Below are 18,755 nucleotides of genomic sequence, written 5' to 3' on the forward strand. Positions count from 1 at the left end.
TTTTTTTTTTTTTTTTTTTTTTTGAGACAGAGTCTCGCTCTGTCGCCCAGGCTGGAGTGCAGTGGTGCAGTCTCGGCTCACTGCAACCTTCACCAGAGAAACTAGCATCTGAGATAACTCAGATTATCTCCCAGGTTCAAGTGATTCTCCTGCCTCAGCCTCCCAGGATACAGCTGGGATTACAGGCACACACCACCATGCCTGGCTAATTTTTGTATTTTTAGTAGAGATGGGATTTCACCGCATTGGCCAAGCTGGTCTCGAACTCCTGACCTCAGGTGATCCACCTGCCTTGGCCTCCCAAAGTTCTGGGATTACAGATGTGAGCCACCGCCCTGGCCAAGGTGCTTGCGTTTTGTTGTCTCCCAACTTCCTTGACAAAGGCAGGGCACAGCCAATTGCCCCTTTCAGCTCCAGGAGGGCCTCTTCACCTCTCATCAGGGCAGGCCCAGCCTGTTGGCCTCACAGATGAGAAAAGGGAGGCCCCATGGCCTGGTCCCATCAGCAGGAAAGAGGATACAGTGCAGAGAGCTCAGGCTTCCAGCAGTAGGGTGGCAAGGCAGCGACAACAGGAAGGGATGGCAAAGAAGACAGCGTCGCGGAGCTTGCTCATGCATCACACTTAGGGACTAAATGCTGAACACCAAAAACACTGTGATGCTCCTTTGCAGAAAGATTCCTGTGCGTTTCACACGGGGCTTATGGCCGGCTGACTCTTACATCCCGGTTTGTGAGTTCTGGATCAGGAACCACCAAGAGCCTCCCCGGCGCCAGCTCTCTGCTCCAGACCCCCAGTCCCACCTGCAGGTGAGGGCCTTGCACACACAGCGTCTGCGCTGGGAGCCCATGGACTTGCCGCGCTCCTGTTCAGCTTCTGCAACTTTCTAGCCACCTGTGCGCCCTTGGGTGTGGCTAAGCTCTTAGACCTCAGTTTCCTCCCGGAGCAACTCCTGCGGTGGTAGTGCGGATGAGAAGAGATGGTGCAAGTAAAGCGTTATTGGCACAGGGTAGAGCTCCAAATATGACAGCAGCTATTATTATCACAGCAGAAACTGTGCCTGAGAATCAGGAAGACATTTGGTGCATATTAACCTCTCCCAAACCCAGAGTCTGAGCAAGAGTTAGCATTTGCTCAAATAGGGGTCCCTCCTAGTTTTGATGATGAGCTCTCAACAAGTATTTGTGGAATGATGGAATGAATGAATTTGAAGCCTCCGTGCTCTTTTCTTTTCTTTTTTTTTTTTTTTTTTTTTGCCGCTCTGTCACCCAGGCTGCAGTGCAGTGGCACAATCTCGGCTTATTGCCACCTCCGCCTCCCAGGTTCAAGTGATTCTCCTGCCTCAGCCTCCCAAGTGGCTGGGATTACAGGCCTGCGGCACCACACCTGGCTAATGTTTGTATTTTTAGTAGAGATGTGGTTTCACCATGTTGGCCAGGCTGGTCTCAAACTCCTGACCTCAGGTGATCCACCCACCTCGGCCTCCCAAAGTGTTGAGATTACAGGCGTGAGCCACTGCGCCCAGCCACTCCATGCTCTTTTCATAGCTGACTTAGCTTTGGAATGAAGGCCAATGGCAGGTCCTCATAGGGCCCTCATCAGGGTGGGCAAACCTCCCCTGTCAAGGGCCAGGGAGTAAATATTGAGGCTCTTGGGGCCAAAGGGCCTCCGTAGTGACTTCCCAATCCTGCCATTGTAGTGCAAAAGCCCCCAGGGACAACACAGAAAAGAATGCCCGTGGCTGCCTCCCAGCCCCGCTTCACCTATGGACACTGACATTTGGATTTCATGATAATTTCCACATATCATGGACTATTATTTGTCTTTTGTTTTTTTTTCAACCATTTAAAAATGTGAAACCCATTCTTAGCTCGGAGACCTGCAAACACAGGCAGCAGCCTAGATTTGTCCCACAGGGTGTAGCTCACCACCCCCGACTCTGCCTCGTAGGCCAAGGGTACTCATTCCAGCAGATTTCCACAAATACTACAAATCTGTACCAAACACCTGACCAGCACTCTTCAAAAAATGTCAAAGTCATGACAGACAAGGAAAGATGGAGAAACTCTCACAGACCAGAAGAGACGGAACCATGACAACTAAATGCAGTGTGGACACCTGGATCCGTTCCTGAAACAGAAAAAGGACATTAGTGGAAAAACTGATGAAATCCAACTAAAGTCTGTGGTTTAGTTAACAGTGTTGCACCAATATTAATTTCTGAGTTTTGGGTGGTGCGCACTGGCTTACACCTGTAATCCCAGCACTTTGGGCAGCCGAGCTGGGAGGATCACTTGAGCCCAGGAGTTCAAAATCTGCCTGGGCAACATAGGGAGACCCCGTCTCTACAAAACATTTTTTAAAAATTAGCTGGACATGGTGGAGCATGCCTGTGGTCTCAGCTACTCAGGAGGCTGAGGCCAGAGGATCACTTGATCCTGGGAGGTCGAGGCTGTAGTGAGCCGTGATCATGCCACTGCACTCCAGCCTGGGTGACAGAGCAAGATCCTATCTCAAAACAAAATTTCTGAGTTTTGCTCAGTGTATCACAGTTGTGTAAGATGTTCACATTAGGGAAACTGGGTGAAGGGTCTGGGGATCATGGCACTATCTTGGCAAGCCTAAAATTATTTCAACATAAAGTTTTTATTTATTTTTATTTTTATTTTTTGAGATGGAGTCTCGCTCTGTCACCCAGGGTGGAGTGCAGTGGCGTGATCTTGGCTCACTGCAACCTCCGCCTCCCGGGTTCTTGCCATTCTCCTGCCTCAACCAGCTGGGACTACAGACACCTGCCACTATGCCCGGCTAATTTTTTATATTTTTAGTAGAGATGGGGTTTCACCATGTTAGCCAGGATGGTCTCGATCTCTTGACCTCATGATCCACCTGCTTCGGCCTCCCAAAGTGCTGGGATTACAGGCGTGAGCCACCGCGCCCGGCCATAAAGTTTTTAAAAAATGAAATCTGTACCACCTTTCTGACCCAGTCACCCCTGAATTATTTCCACTATCTGCTCTGTGCCTTTCAATTCTTAAGCAAATGCTCCTGCCGGCGCCACAGCACCTGGTCCCCTCACTGGCTGCCTGGCCTGTGCAGACCCGGCCTTCTGCTGTGCTTCGAGGTGATGCAAACAAAAAGGTCTTTTTTTAAACATCTGTGTCCTCAAGCTGTGGCTGCCTGAGACACTGGTGTTTTCGGCTTGAGCATGTTCTTTAGGGATTTGGCCAGCAGTTCCCTTGCGGGCAGCTATTTCCAAATTGACTGTAATAAATAGATGCCAGGCGCTGGGAGTTGACAGTAGTTGCCACCCTGCTCATATGTCATGTAACCGCCCTCTGCTAGCTTAGCTGGAAGGAATATTAAAAAAAAAAGAAAAGCCGGTTGATACAACACTGTTCAGCGGCAGCGCGATGCTGACTGGTGGGACAGTGAGCTGCAGGTCTTGGTGCCCCGAAGCTGGTGTTCTCCCGAGTGCACCGATGCCAAGGCGGACTCACATTTATCAGTGCCCAGGCGTGAGGCATCAGCCCCAGGAAAGTCGTCCAGCACTGGCATCACTGCCCTCCCTGAGAGTGTGAAATCGCAAGTGGTGCCGTGAGGCAAGGGTGGGGGCGTCAATACTGAAGCTGCCCCGACTCAAAAGGGCTCGGACCATGGCCGGGCACGGTGGCTCAAGCCTGTAATCCCAGCACTTTGGGAGGCCGAGGCGGGCGGATCACGAGGTCAGGAGATCGAGCCCATCCTAGCCAACACGGTGAAACCCCATCTCTACTAAAAAAAAAAAAAAAAACTACAAAAAAATTAGCAGGGCGTGGTAGCGGGCACCTGTAGTCCCAGCTACTCGGGAGGCTGAGGCAGGAGAATGGCATCAACCTGAGAGGCGGAGCTTGCAGTGAGCCGAGATCACGCCACTGCACTCCAGCCTGGGTGACAGAGCGAGACTCTGTCTCAAAAACAAAAACAACAAAAAAAGGGCTCGGACCATCGTCTGAGGCCCCCTCCCCACGTCCTCTTGTTGTTTTGATTGGAAGTCATAAAACACATCAGTGTAAATATAGTATTTATTTTTGCATATCTTTTTAAAGCTGCATATCTTTAAAGCTGGTGGAGTTTTTTGAGGGGAGCAAGTTTCATGACCACAGCAAGGGCAGGCTCCAGTGAGCACTTCACGCCACCTGGATGTGCTGCAGACTGCACCACCCCCAGCCCACCAGCCAGACTGGCTGCCCTGGAGAAGGCATAGTGGGTAGTCCCCTGGGCCTGGACCACGGCTGTCCCTGCACCCGCGAGGGGATGGGGGAGTGGGGCACATGCCTCCTGGATGCGAGGGTGGCTGCCGTCCCCCCTCCCCTGGAAGCATCTCATTTCTTCCTTTATAATCTGAGCGAGATGGGGCTGGAAGAAGTGGCTGTAGTCCCAGCACTTTAGGAGGCCAAAGTGGGCAGATACCTGAAGTCAGAAGTTTGAGATCAGCCTGACCAACATGGCAAAACTCCGTCTCTATTAAAAATACAAAAATTAGCCGGTTGTGGTGGCGCGCTCCTGTAATCCCAGCTACTTGGGAGGCTGAGACAGGTTAATCGCTTGAACCTGGGAAGCAAAGATTGCAGTGAGCCGAGATGGCGCCACTGCACTCCAGCCTGGGTGACAGAGCCAGACTTCATCTAAAAAAAAGAAAAAAAAAACCTGAGACAGATGGACTTCATTTATTACCCAATCACGAATTCAACAAACGCTGACTGTGTGCTGGGCCCTGTGTGAGGGCTGCCTATCTGGAGTGAACAAGAGAGTGGCTGTTGTCTTTAGGGTGCTCATGTTAAACAAACACATTAATGTAAACTTGCAAACGGTGCTCAGAGCTACGAGGGAAAAGCCCGGCCCCTGTGAAAGGGAATCCCTACAGGGGGGCAGGTTTAGATGAAGTGGTCAGAGAGGGGAGAATGTTCCAGAGGGAGCCAAGTGAGCCAAAGCTGGGAGCTGCGGAAGAGCCAGATGCATTCAGTGAACGAAAGCTTTCCATGGTCAACCCTGGGGAATGCTGCAGGCTCAAGACGAGGCATCTAGAATGACCTCTAGTGTTCCTTTACCACTGCCAGTGTACGATTCTTCCTCATGAGCCTGAGTAGGAATGTTTCATATGGGAAGTGGGTAGGTGGCGGGGTGCAGCAGCTCACACCTGTAATCCCAGCACTTTGGGAGGCTGAGGTGGGAAGATTGCTCGAAGCCAGGAGTTCAATACCAGGCTGGGCAACACAGCAAGACCCCAACTCTATTAAATTTAAAAAGAAAAAAATAAAGGAAGTGGGTAGGAAGAATAGAGGCTGGTCAAGTGTTCCAAGTGGAAGATCTGGCCACTTCTCATTTCTTCATATTCCAGGGTCCTGATGTGGGATAGGCGGTCACTCAGAGGGTCCCAGGAAAGACTAGCCCCAAAGTCAGTGTGTTCCTTCCTATGACACCAGCCACAGATTGAATGGCTTACAGTGGGTTTCAGCCCCACCTGCTTTAAGTCCTTGAGTTGGCACTTTTTCATCCTTTTGAGTTTTCCAGGGATTTCAAGTTTTTAAAAATGAAATCAGCTGGGCACCATGGCTCATGCCTGTAATCCCAACACTTTGGGAGGTCAAGGCAGGAGGATCGTTTTGGCCTAGGAGTTTGAGACCAGCCTGGGCAATATGGTGAAACCCGATTTTTATTAAAAATACAAAATTTAGGCTAGGCCCAGTGGATCACACCTGTAATCCCAGCACTTTGGGAGGTCAAGGTGGGCGGATCACCTGAGGTCAGAAGTTCGAGACTAGCCTGGCCAACATGGTGAAACCCCATCTTTACTAAAAATACAAAAATTAGCAGGACGTGTTAGCACGCACCTGTAATCCCAGCTACTCAAGCAGCTGAGGCAGGAGAATCGCTTGAACTCGGGAGGTGGAGGTTGGTGAGCCGAGATTGTGCCACTGCACTCCAGCCTGGGTGACAGAGCAAGACTCCATCTCAAAAAAAAAAATAAATAAATACAAAATTTAGCTGGGCATGGTGGCACAAGGCTGTAGTCCCAGCTACTCCAGAGGCTGAGGTGGGAGGATCACTTCAGCCTGGAGAAGTTGAGGTGCAGTGAGCTGTTTCGCACCCCTGCACTTCAGCCTGGGCAGCAGAGTGAGACTCTGTCTCAAAGAAGGAGAAGGAGAGAGGGACAGCTTCAATTTGGTGTCAATCATGATCTTTGGTTTGCAGTAATAGCAATTGACTCTGCTTAGCTTAAGTGGAAAAGGACTTGATTTCAAAGCTACCAGGCAACTCACAGAATCAATGGAGACACTGGAGAAGCAAGCCCTGGAGATGAGTGGGAACCAAAGGATGCCAGGACATCCCAGTAGTGCTGCCACCCCTGAGCACTTGATCCTCCAATCTTGTTAAGATTTCCAATGGCCACGTCTGCTGTGAGTCATTTCTCCATTGTCCCTACCTTCCTCAAACCTCAAAGTCAAAATCAATTCCACAATAAGATCCTGCTTGACCTCCACTAGGATAGCTAAAAATTTAAAAAGACAATAACAAGTGCTGACGAGGATGCGGAACAGTTGCCACATTGCCGGTGGAAGTATAAAAGGGTGCAGCTGCTTTGGAAAGTAGCTTGGCAGTTCCTCAAAATGTTAAATATAGAATTACCGTTATGACCCAGCAATTCCCTTCCTAGGTATGTGGCCAAGAGAAGGGAAAATATACATCCACACATAAAGACCATTATGTACATTAGTGTTCATAGCAACATGAATCATAGTAGCTAAAAGGTAAGGCCAGGCACAATGGCTCATGCCACAGATCACAGATCCCGGCACTTTGGGATGCGAGGGTGGGAGAATTACTTGAATCCAGTAGTTCGAAACTTTGAGACCAGCCTGGGCAAGTGAGACCTCATCTCTTGAAACAAAACAAAACAAAACAAAACCAAGGCAGGGCATGGTGGCTCACGCCCGTAATCCCAGCACTTTGAGAGGCAGAGGCAGGTGGATCACCTAAGATCAGGTGTTTGAGACCAGCCCGGCCAACATGGTGAAACCCCATCTCTACTAAAAATACAAAAATTAGCTGGGCATGGTGGCTCGCGCCTGTAATCCCAGATACTTGGAAGGCTGAGGCATGAGAATGGCTTGAACTTGGGAGGTGGAGGTTTCAGTGAGTTGAGATCATGCCATTGCACTCCAGCCTAGGCGACAGAGCGAGACTCCGTCTCAAAAAAAAAAAAAAAAGAAAAAGAAAAGGTAGAAACAACCCCATAACCATCAACAAAAGAATGAAAAAACAAATTGTGGTATATCTATACAGTGGAATATTATTTAGCTATAAGAAGGAATTATGTGTTAATGCATGCTACCAGATAGATGATCTTTGAAAACATGCTAAGCAAAAGAAGCCAGACCTAAAAGGCCACATATTGTATGACTCAATTTATGTGAAACATCCTTAATTTATGTGAAACCATATAGACTAGTGGTTACCAGGGACTGTGGGGAGGAGAGACAGAGAGTGACTGTTTAATGGGTGCAGGGTTTCTTTTATGGATGATGAAATGTTCTAAAATTGATTGTGGTGACAGTGGCACAACTCCGTGAATATACTAAAAACCACTGAATTATATTAAAAGGGTGAATTTTATGCTGCATGAATTATATCTTAATAGAACCATTATTTTAAAAAATCAACTGGCTAGACCATCCACCATCCACACCTAAGGTTGGAACCCATTCCCAGGACTTAACTGGGCCCCCAGTTAAGAGAGAGACAGACCCCCTTTAGCTCCGGTAGCGGGGTGGGGAGGGGCTGCCTCCACCCATAGAGGCTCACCCGAAACTAGGAGGGTGTTCAGATGCTGAACAGGTGGAATCACTCCACATGTGGAGAGTACAGGGGAAGAAATCTGGGCAGCCTTCTAGATCCCTGACCTAAGAATGTACCGAGCCTGTGTGTAGAAGGATCCCAACTTTACTCCAAGCCACTGGGTCATCCAGACTTTCTGCATTTAGAAAATGCTAATAATTTGGGACCTCACTGAGCTCCACCAGCTGCGTGCTGCTGAATGCTTATCAACCAGCTCTGAGTGGGGAAGAGGGGAGGGGCCTGACGTATAGCACTTGCCAATTTCCATAGTGTAAATATTCCCATTAGAGCTGATTTCAAACTATCAGCGTTATGACATGTGTGGAGTCCGGAAGCCCCGGTTCCCCAGTCGGGAGAGCTGAGTTCTGGCCACAACTCTGCTAAGTGGCTGGGCAGCTATTGAATTGTAGCTTTCTTTTCTGTAAAAGGAGGGAGGCGGCCTTGATGGTCTTTTTCGTGCTTTGCTTCATCGCCTTTCTGTTCCTGTGTCAGAGGAATGGAGCATATTTCATTCTGTGGTTGGAGCTTTCTCCTTAAAGCTTTGCCTCTTTGCTAGGCCTGGCTAATGACCTGCTCCCTAAACACCAGAGCACCTCTGTTTATGAAACCACAGGCTGCTGCTGCCACTGCAAGTTGCTAGGCTGCAGAGACTCACCGAGGCTGGGCCTGCACGCGCCTCACAATTACACATCTCTGTTCCAGAGATGGAAACCTCCTCCACCCCGCAGTGGTGAACGAGCCTCCACCCTGGAGGAACAGCAGCAGGAGTGGATGGAGACTTGAATTTAGAAAGCAAGGAAAGGGGGATAGTTTGACTTCAGTCCCTAGCGAGGGTCATTACATAGTAATGATGTTTAATCATGATGATGATTATAATGATGACGTGAGCAATCGTACAGGTCCTCTAACAAATATAGTCATGTGTCGCTTAACAATGAGGATATGTCCTGAGAAATGCATTGCTGGGCAATTTTTTTCCTTTTTTTTTAAGAGACAGAGTCTCATTCTGTCACTCAGGCTGCAGGGCAGTAGCACGATCACAGTTCACTGCTGCCTTGAACTCCTGGGCTCAAGCGATCCTTCCACCTCAGCTGGCTGAGTAACTGGGACTACAGGGGTGCACCACCACACCTGGCTGATTTTTTTTTCATTTTTTTGTAAAGACTAAGTCTCGCTATGTTGCCCAGACTGGGCTTGAACTCCTGGCCTCAAGTGGTCCTCCCACTTTGGCCTCCAAAGTGCTGAGAGTACAGGTGTGAGCCATGGTGCCCAGCCCAGACAATTTCATCAGTGTGCAAACATCACGGAGTGTGATTTCACAAACCCAGATGGTGTCACCTACTGTACACCTAGGCTGTATGGTACAGCCTACTGCTCCTAAGCTACAAACCTGTACGGCCTGGGAATCCTATACTGTACCGTACTGAATTCTGTAGGCAATTGTAACACAAAGGTAAGGGTTTGTGTATCTAAACATTTCTAAGCATAGAAAAGGTACAGCAAAAATACAGTGTAAAACATAAAAAATGGTCCATCTGCACAGGCACTTACCGTGAATGGATCTTGCAGGCTAGAAGTTGCTCTGGGTGAGTCAGTGAGTGGTGAGAGAATGTGAAGGCCCAGGACATTACTATCCACTACTATAGGCTTTACAAACATGGTACACTTATGCTGCATTAGATTTATTTTAAAAATAGAGTTACAGCCAGGCGCGGTGGCTCATGCCTGTAATCCCAGCACTTTGGGAGGCTAAGATGGGTGGATCACCTGAGGTCAGGAGTTCAAGACCAGCCTGACCAACATGGTGAAACCCCATCTCTACCAAAAATACAAAAATTAGCCGGGTGTGGTGGTGGGTGCCTGTAATCCCAGCTACTTGGGAGGCTGAGGCAGGAGAATTGCTTGAACCAGAGAGGCGGAGGTTGCAGTGAGCCATGATCATGCCATTGCATGATCATGCCATTGCTCCAGCCTGGGCAACAAGAGCGAAACTGCATCTCAAAATATAAAAATAAAAATAAAAAAATAAAGTTAGGCTGGGCATAGTGGCTCACAAGTGTAATCCCAGCACTTTGGGAGGCTGAGGCAGGAAGATCCTTTGAGCCCAGGAGTTTGAGACCAGTCTGGGCAACAAAGTGAGACCCCCCCCTCTCTACAATAAAGAAAAAAAAAAGCGTGGTGGCACACACCTGTAGTCCCAGCCTCCTCAGGAGGCTGAGGATGGCTTGAGCCCAGAAGGTCAAAGCTGCCACTGCACTCCACCTGGGCAATAGAGTGGGACCCTGTCTCAAAAAAATAAATAAATAAAAAATAGCTGGGCATGGTGGCCCACACCTGTGGTCCCAGCTACTTGGGAGGCTGAGGTAGGAGGATCACTTGAGCCTGGGAGGGGGAGGCTGCAGTGAGCCATGATCCTGCCACTGCACTCCAGCCTGGGCAGAGTGAGACCCTGTCTCTAAATAAATAAAGTAATTGCGGGAGCAAGACCCCGTCTCTAAATCAATGAATGAATGAATGAAAGTAATTGCACTATGACGTGAGGATGGATCCAATGTCATCAGCTCTGTTACAGTTTTCTGGGAACACCATCGTATATGCAGTTGTTGACTGGAACGTTGTTATGTGGCACACGTCCGTCCTTTCTGATGCGGCACTTACCGCGTGGTGACACTGCTCTAAGTGCTTGACAGATAGTGTGCATAATTTTCTTTTTGTTTTGTTTTTTGAGATGGAGACTCGCTCTGTCACCCAGGCTGGAGTGCAGTGGTGCGATCTCGGCTCACTGCAAGCTCCACCTCCTGGGTTTATGCCATTCTCCTGCCTCAGCCTCCCGAGTAGCTGGGACTACAGGTGCCCGCCACCACGCCCGGCTAATTTTTTGTATTTTTAGTAGAGACGGGGTTTCACCGTGTTAGCCAGGATGGTTTCGATCTCCTGACCTTGTGATCCGCCCGCCTCAGCCTCCCAAAGTGCTGGGATTACAGGCATGAGCCACCGCACCTGGTCTAGCGTGCGTAATTTTCATAAGAACCCTATGAAATGGGTGTAGTTATTTTCATCCCCATTTTACAGATGAGGCACAGAGAAGTTAGGACATTTGACACAGCCATAACTCACTCACTCACTCCTGTGACCCTGGAATCCCTCTTTTACTCTTTTCTTTTCTTTGAGATGGAGTCTCGCTCTGTTACCCAGGCTGGAGTGCAGTGGTGTGATCTGGGCTCACTGAGACCTCCATCTCCCGAGTTCAAGCGATTCTCCTGCCTCAGCCTCCTGAGTAGCTGGGATTACAGGCACCTGCCACCACACCCGGGTAATTTTTGTATTTTTAGTAAAGATGGGGTTTCACCATGTTGGCCAGGCTGGTCTTGAACTTCTCACCTCAGGTGATCTGCCTGCCCGCCTCAGTCTCCCAAAGTGCTAGGATTACAAGCGTGAGCCACTGTGCCCGGCCTCTCTTTTACTCTTTTAACATAACTAGAATAATAGTAAACATTTGTAGAGAGCTTGACTTCCAGTTTCTAGTAAACAATTATTCAGACTAACTCTCGAAGTAACTAAAAATGCTAGGAAAAAATGCTTGAAAATATCCTAAAAGCCACTACATGCTGACTGTAAGAAAGAAGATAGTGAGAAATTAGGCCAAAATTGAAGGAAAAAAAAACTGAAATGTAATCTGGCAAGGAAGCCACTTTTACTTTTGCCAGCTTAGCATATTTGAACTTGACCATGAGTGATTTTATGGGGCAAGAGGCCAGAAAATTAGGCTGGGTACGGTGGCTCACGCCTGTAATCCCAGCACTTTGGAAGGCCGAGGCGGGCGGAACATGAGGTCAGGAGATCGAAACCATCCTGGCTAACATGGTGAAACCCTGTCTCTGCTAAAAATACAAAAAAAAAAATTAGCTGGGCGTGGTGGCGGGTGTCTGTAGTCCCAGCTACTCAGGAGGTTGAGGCAAGAGAATGGTGTGAACCCAGAAGGCAGAGCTTGCAGTGAGCCGAGATTGTGCCACTGCACTCCAGCCTGGGCGACAGAGCGAGACTCCGTCTCAAAAAAAAAAAAAAGAAAAAAGAAAAAAAAAAAAAAAGGCTGGGCGCGGTGGCTCATGCCTGTAATCCCAGCACTTTGGGAGGCTGAGGTGGGCGGATCACGAGGTCGGGAGATCGAGACCATCCTGGCTAACACAGTGAAACCCCGTCTCTACTAAAAATACAAAAAATTAGCCAGGCGTGGTGGCGGGCGCCTGTAGTCCCAGCTACTTGGGAGGTTGAGGCAGGAGAATGGCGTGAACCCAGGAGGCGGAGCTTACAGTGAGCTGAGATCACGCCACTGCACTCTAGCCTGGGTGACAGAGCAAGACTCCGTCTCAATCAAAAAAAGGCCAGAAAATTAAAATCCACGACTCACACTAAGCGGGAGTCCTTTCCCACGATAATTTGGGCCCTGTCGGATTCCACCAATGGTATGCTGGTAAATGTTCAACCACCAGCTCTGGCTGGGGCTGGGGAAGGAGGGTCCTGATGTATAGATCATTTGGCGATTTCCATGGTGTAAATACTCCCTCCACAGCTGATTCCAAACTCTCAGCATGAGGTCACTAAACACAGAGCTGGGAAGCAGAAGCCTGTAAACCATCTGCAGCACATCCCTGGCTCCACCCTCAGACTACAAGAAGTCAACCAGTCTTGCACAACTATGCAGCCAGGATTCGCATCACCTGAGTGGTCAGGGACGCACAAACCCTGAACTAGGATTAAGGTCATCCCAGACTAGCAGTGACCTGAGGAGCCTGGCAGAAGCAAATATAAATTATTTCTAGGGGGAGGCCTCAAATTATCCCTATGAATAAATTTTAAAATAGTGTCCAGCATGGTCAAAGAGAACCAGGCATATAATAAGGAACTATGACACCATGAGCAAGACCTAGCACAAACAGACTCTTGGAGACTTCAAATACTAGAATCATCAGACACAGGCTGTAAAACTACTGTGCTTTGTTGAAAGAAAGAAGTGTAAAAATACCTGCAGGAGACAGGAAACTACTAAAAGTGACATACTAGATTTACAAAGGACATTTGACGAAAGCTTTATGGTTTTATTGGGGATCAAAATCACAAATACTTTCAGGGGCCAGACAGGTAACACAAATGAGTAAAGTGGCTATGAGTGCACTGGTGACCCAGAGAACTCTGTCTGAAAGATACAGAGCTCTCTGCTCTAGCCGATGGGTGCCATGTGGCACTGAGGGTCCAGTTTGCAGATCTGCTGGTTCTAGAGAAGCTGGGTATTTTTTTTTCCTTCCTTCCTTCCTTCCTTCCTTCCTCCCTCCCTCCTTCCCTCTTTTTCTTCCTTCTTCCTTCCCTCCCTCTTTCCTTCTCCTCATCCCTCTCTCTTTTCTTTTCTTTCTTTCTTTCGTTCTTTCTTTTCTCTCTGTCTTTCTTTCCTTCATGCAGTGGCATGATCTTGGCTCACTGCAGCCTCTAAGTTCTGGGCTCAAGCCGTCTTCCCCACCTCAGCCTCCTGAGCAGCTGGGGCTGCAGATGCGCACAACCACACCTGGCTATTTTTTGAATTTTTTGTAGAGATGGGGTTTCACCATGTTGCCCAGGCTGGTCTCAAACTCCTGGCCTCTAGCAGTCCACCCACCTCGGCCTCCCAAAGTGCTGGGATCACAGATGTGAGCCACCGCGCCCAGCCTGGATTTCTTTTTATTATGATCAAATACACATAAAATTGACCATTGTAACCATTTAAAAGTGTACAATTCAGTGTCATTAAGTACATTCACATTGTTCTGCAACCATCACCACTATCTCATTCCAGAACTTTCCTATCACTCCAAAAGGAAACCCCACATCCGTTAGCAGTCACTCCTGTTCTCCCCTCCCCCTTGCCCCTGGCAACCACCAATCTGATGTCTGTCTTTATGGATTCGCCTAGTTTTAGATAATCTCCCGCAAATGGACTTACGCATATTTATCCTTTTGTGACTGGCTTCTTTCACTTAGCGTGTTTCAAGGTTCACCCATGTTGTAGCATGTATTCATTCCCTTTTATGGCTGAATAATATTCCATTGTGTGGATAGACACATTTATCTGTTCCTCAGTCACTATTTGAATTCTGACATAATATTTTCCTATTTTAAATTTTAAGATACATTTTTTTTAAAGTTTCATGTGGCCCAAAGCACATATCTATTGATCTCACATATCTCTGTGAGATCTGTTTTATGACCTGCTGTTGCATATTTTCCCAGAAAATTCTCGGTACAATTCTCTGAAGTCCTTCTTTCTCTTTCTCTTTTTTTTTCTTTTTCTTTCTCTCTTTTTTTTTGTTTTGTTTTATTTTGTTTTGTTTTGTTTTTTTGAGATTCAGTTTTGCTCTGTTGCCCAGGCTGGAGTGCAATGGCATGATCATTGCACCTCTGCCTCCCAGGTTCAAGCATTTTCCTGCCTTAGCCTCCCGCGTAGCTGAGATTACAGGCCTGCACCACCACGCCCAGCTAATTTTTGCATTTTTAGTAGAGACAGGGTTTCTCCATGTTGGCCAGGCTGGTCTCGAACTCCTGACCTCGTGATCTGCCCACTTCGGCCTCCAAAGTGCTGGGATTACAGGCATGAACCACCGCGTCCGGCCTTTTTTTTTCTGAGACAAGGTCTCACTCTGTCTCCCAGGCTGGAGTGCAGTGGCTGGATCTCGGCTCACTGCAACCTCCGTCTCCCAGGTTCAAGCGAGTCTCCTGCCTCAGACTCCCGAGTAGCTGCGATTACAGGAGCCCACCACCGCGCCCGGCTAATTTTTGTATTTTTAGTAGAGACGGGGTTTCACCCACCATGTTGGCCAGGCTGGTATCGAACTCTTAACCTCAAGTGATCCACCCGCCTCGGCCTCCCAAAGTGCTGGTATTACAGGCATAAGCCACCGCGCCCGGCCGGTATTTGTTCTTTTCTTCATTTTTCACGTCAGGAGACTGCGTTTCAGAATAGTAAAAAGAAATGCCTGGGAAAAGGCCTGTGGTCTCTCCATTTCCACAGTAGCGTGTTCCCCAAAGACCAAACCCTCAGGGGAAACGTCTAGAATGAGTAACAACTTAAGGCTGCAACCTTGAACTTTCCCAGGACTCAGTTTCCCCAGCTGTGAAATGGCTGCTGTCGGGCTGTCATCTCCAGGCCCGGGGCGCTGACATTTGGGCCAGTCTCGGTCTCCCTCCATTCTGGGCGCGCATTAGCTCTGGTCCGGCCGGTTCCGCTGCAGCTGAACACCAAGATGCGGCACCCAGGTTACCCTGATCATCGCAGATTTCTCCCCGGGGCTCTGTTCTGAGGCCTCAAAAGTGCTCCTTGTAGATGGGACCAGGGGTCATTTGGGCAGCAGCAGCGCCTGGTCTCAGTCTGGTACTGAAGTCAGGAATGGCTTAAGGTGAAATCGTGGTCCTCTGGTGAAGCTCAGCGAAGACCCCTTCGCCTTGTTTATGACAAGAGAACTTCTGGGGGCGGGAGGAAGAGTCCCTGTTACGATGCTGATCATCATTGAGCTTTTGCTGAGCAGAAAACTCTTTAGTACACAAGGTCGAGAGTCTCTGGTGGTCTGCCTGGCACCAGGCACCTTCCTACAACCCTAGTTTTCCAAAACGACAAAGCCTGGGGCAGGCGACGTCCTAGCTCGCATTTGAACAGGGCCGCGGGCCAGCAGAGATGCGCGATGCCCAACTCTTTCCAAGAGCACCTCGCGTCCCGAACCGGTGCCTTCAACTAGGAGAAGTCAAGAGACCCGCAAGAAACTTGCACGACTGCACCCGCCGCCGCGCTCCGGGGGCTGGGCAGGGGCTGCTGGGCTGGCTCCCGGGGAACGCGACCCCCCCCGCGCCCCGCAGACCGGCTGTCTCCCGTGGACCCCTCGGCACCTGCGGCCTCCGAGGAAGGGTCAGCGCGTGTGTCCGCACGCCCGCCCCCGCCGCGCGCCCAGAGCCGGGGGTCGCCGTGCGCCCTTCGCCACCTCCCCAGGAGGGCGTCCGGGGCGTCCCCTCTGGGGACGCAGGAGGCCCGGGGGCGCTGCCCGGTGGCCGCGGCGCCCGGAGGCCGCACTGCCGGCGGCGGCGGCGGCGCGGCTCCCCCTGCTCGGTGCAGCTGCCGCCCGGCGCTTGCGCACTGGGCCAGGCGCGCGGCGGCCCCGGGCTTTGTGTGTGTGTATGTGTGTGTGTGTGTGTGTGTGTGTGTGAGTGTGTGCGTGTGAGAGTGCGAGTGTCTGTGCGCGAGTGAGTGAGCGGCGGGCGGGCGCGAGTGTGGCCGCCGCGGAGCGCGAGCAGGACCCGGCGGGCGCGCTCCCCAGCCTCCGTCTCCCCGCCGGAACCATGTCGGGCAGGTCGGTTCGAGCCGAGACGAGGAGCCGGGCCAAAGATGATATCAAGAGGGTCATGGCGGCGATCGAGAAAGTGCGCAAATGGTAAGCGGAGGCGCCCGCCGCCAGCCGCCTCCCCGGCCGCCCCGAGCCCGAGCGCGGCTCCAGAAAGCCGCGGGGCGCAGCGCCCCGGCCGCCTGCCCCGGCTCAGCCCCGCCGCGGGCCCCGGGACTTGGCGAGGGCGGGCGGACGGGCGGGCGGCGCGCGAGCCGGGTCACCTGCGCCAGGCGGGGGCCGCGGCCGCTGCCCAGGTGCGCTCGCGCCTGTAGCCCACCTGGCGCGGCGGCCCGGAGGCGGCGGGCGCCGGGGCCAGGCGGTTGGAGCGGCGGGGCGGCCCCCGCCGCGGCGCTCGGCTCCCGGGAGGGGGGCTCGGGGCCGGCCCCAGAAGCCATTTCGTTTTGTGCAAGTCACATGAAAGCGGCTTCCCGCGCGCCGGGGCCGCGATGCCGGCGGCGGCGGGGAGAGCGCGAGCTCCATTGTGCAGGCTCCGAGCGGGCCGCCGCCGCCGTCTCCTCCCCGCGCGCCCCGGCCCGCGCCCCGCCGCCCTCCGCCAGCCCCGGCCCGCCCGGCCGCCCGCTCCCGCCTCCCGGGCCCGGCGCCCTCGAGTCTGCGGAGTTTGCAGAGCGCGAGCCGTTTAAATTTAGCGCTTTGGGCTGCCTGGAGCGAGGGCTCTCGGCGACCGGGAAAGATGGGGGCGAGCGCTGGGAGCCAGCGGCCAGGGGCGCGGGGCGCCCACGTCCCACCCCGCTCTGCGCGGCGCCCCGGGCGGGGGGCTCGGGCCAGCCGATGTTTTTGGCCAGAAGCCGTTCGTCCTGGGCCGCGGCTGCCTCTCCACACCGGGAGCTCGTGTTTGTTTTGCGGAGGGAGCTGTTGTTTTTGTTCTCTGCACGGGGGAGAGGGGGACTTGGTGGCGGCCGCGCGTGGTTTTCGGGATCACATTAGCGTCCGCCCGGCGTGGCCCGGTCGACATTAAGGGGATCGAACCTTTCCGCGGCCTCGTCGGGGTCTGCTCGGAATCGGCCCCTGGGCCAGGCCCGAGGCGCAAGCAGATCGCCAGGTTGGGTCAGAGTTGTTGAAAACTCCCCGCTGCCTGATTTCAACTTTATTATTTTTTTCCCACGCCTTCACTGGGGTCCCGGAGGGAGAGGAGCCGCCGCGACGCTGGCTCTGAGTGTCAGCGCCCGCGGGCTCGTCTCGACCCTTTATTTCGAGCCTGGAAGCTGGGCAGGCCCTGTGGCAGGGGATGTTTACGTTTGGGAGTGTCGTTTCTCGAGTAGCGCCTCGGTCTCTAAAAGCCACTGGGGGCGAGCCTCCGGTGTGGCGGTGTCACAAGTTAGCTGTCCTTTCTGAGTCAAACCCAACAAAAAAGGCAAGAGGAAAATCAATAAAGTCCACGTGCTCCCCGGCCTCCTATGGAAAGGGCTGGCTGCGATGGCCGGATGCCCGGCCGTGGGCTGGGTTTGGCTCCAGTGGGACAAAGAATTTTCAGAACCGTGAGAAGGGGAGGCTTTCCAAAGTTGAGATCCAAGTCGTCGGTGTCTCGGGAGCTCCCCTGGTACACAGGGTGCCCGGTGCCCGACTGGAGCCATTTAAAAATGGCAGAAACAGCTGCAGGCCAACACACACACGCTGGAAAACAACCCGCAGCCCCCTCTACTGTGGGATTCCCCGCGGGAAGCCCGGAGTTGCTCCCCTCCTTGCCTCAGCCCCTGTGCAAAGAAAGAACTGGTGTCTGTGCCTGGGTCCCTTCTGTCGCCGGCCTGGAGGTTGGGAAACAGCCGGCAAGCCGCCTTTCTCTGCTCGAGGAGGCGTGGTGGGGCCTCCTACTCCAGGTTCCCGGCTGGACAGAGGCTCCTGCACCCTGACAGCTGCTCCCGCAGGGCGGCCAGCTGCTCTGCAGGGAGGGCAGATGGAGAGATGGGGCTTCCCACCCCGCGGGCCCCAGGGCGGCCGGCCTGGAGGCCTTCCAGCCCGCTGACCCCGCGGGGACCAGGCCTGTAGTTGGAGCTTGAGGGGCTGTGCCTCTGCGCCTCCCTGGGTTTGGGGAAACAACACATCGTGTCCTCTGAAGACCTCAGGCTTTGGGATCTCATGGTCCAGCTTCCAGTTCACTTCGTTGCCGCGACCTTGGGCATATCATTGTCACTTCTCTAACCATGGTGACCCGGGGCTTTGTGCTTGGCTTCCAGGTCCCCTCGGGTTATTGAGGACGATTGAGGTCATGCCTCCGAGAGCACCGCGCCCTGGGCGCAGGAGGAGCTGTTGCTCAGTGTTGTCTGTGTTGTAAGGTGGACTTTGTAGAAACTTGGCTTTGAGGTTTTTTGGGTTTTTTTTTTTTTTTTTGGCCCCTTCTAAGCGAAAGCCTTGGACTTATTGCCCAGGTTTCTCTGGCCCCTGAGAAGCCATATCCCACCCTCCCCGCGCCTTCGGATTGAGTCTTAGACTCAGCCCATGAGACTGTGGGTTGTTTATTAATTGTG

The 18,755-nt window shown here is 52.0% G+C and overlaps 1 protein-coding gene and 1 long non-coding RNA gene across 3 annotated transcripts in view; one reads left to right on the forward strand and one right to left on the reverse strand.

Moving 5' to 3' along the window:
- Positions 1-1,222: 1,222 nt before the first annotated feature.
- Positions 1,223-15,719, reverse strand: LOC129525900 (uncharacterized). Its single transcript, XR_008670443.2, has 2 exons — positions 13,848-15,719; positions 1,223-2,128 (listed from the first exon to the last, which is right to left on the reverse strand). It is a non-coding gene; the product is annotated as an uncharacterized lncRNA (long non-coding RNA).
- A 233-nt stretch (positions 15,720-15,952) lies between these two features.
- BCL7A (BAF chromatin remodeling complex subunit BCL7A) overlaps positions 15,953-18,755 on the forward strand; it is a 40,241-nt gene continuing 37,438 nt past the window's right edge. For both annotated transcript variants that reach the window (XM_031000972.3, XM_031000973.3), the window contains exon 1: positions 15,953-16,320. In XM_031000972.3, the coding sequence (XP_030856832.1) occupies positions 16,229-16,320 (92 nt within the window). In that variant the 5' untranslated portion in view covers positions 15,953-16,228. The remainder of the gene's footprint in view (positions 16,321-18,755) is intronic.

Source organism: Gorilla gorilla, chromosome 10, assembly GCF_029281585.2.
Source record: "Gorilla gorilla gorilla isolate KB3781 chromosome 10, NHGRI_mGorGor1-v2.1_pri, whole genome shotgun sequence".
In the NCBI taxonomy this organism is placed as follows: Eukaryota; Metazoa; Chordata; class Mammalia; order Primates; family Hominidae; genus Gorilla; species Gorilla gorilla.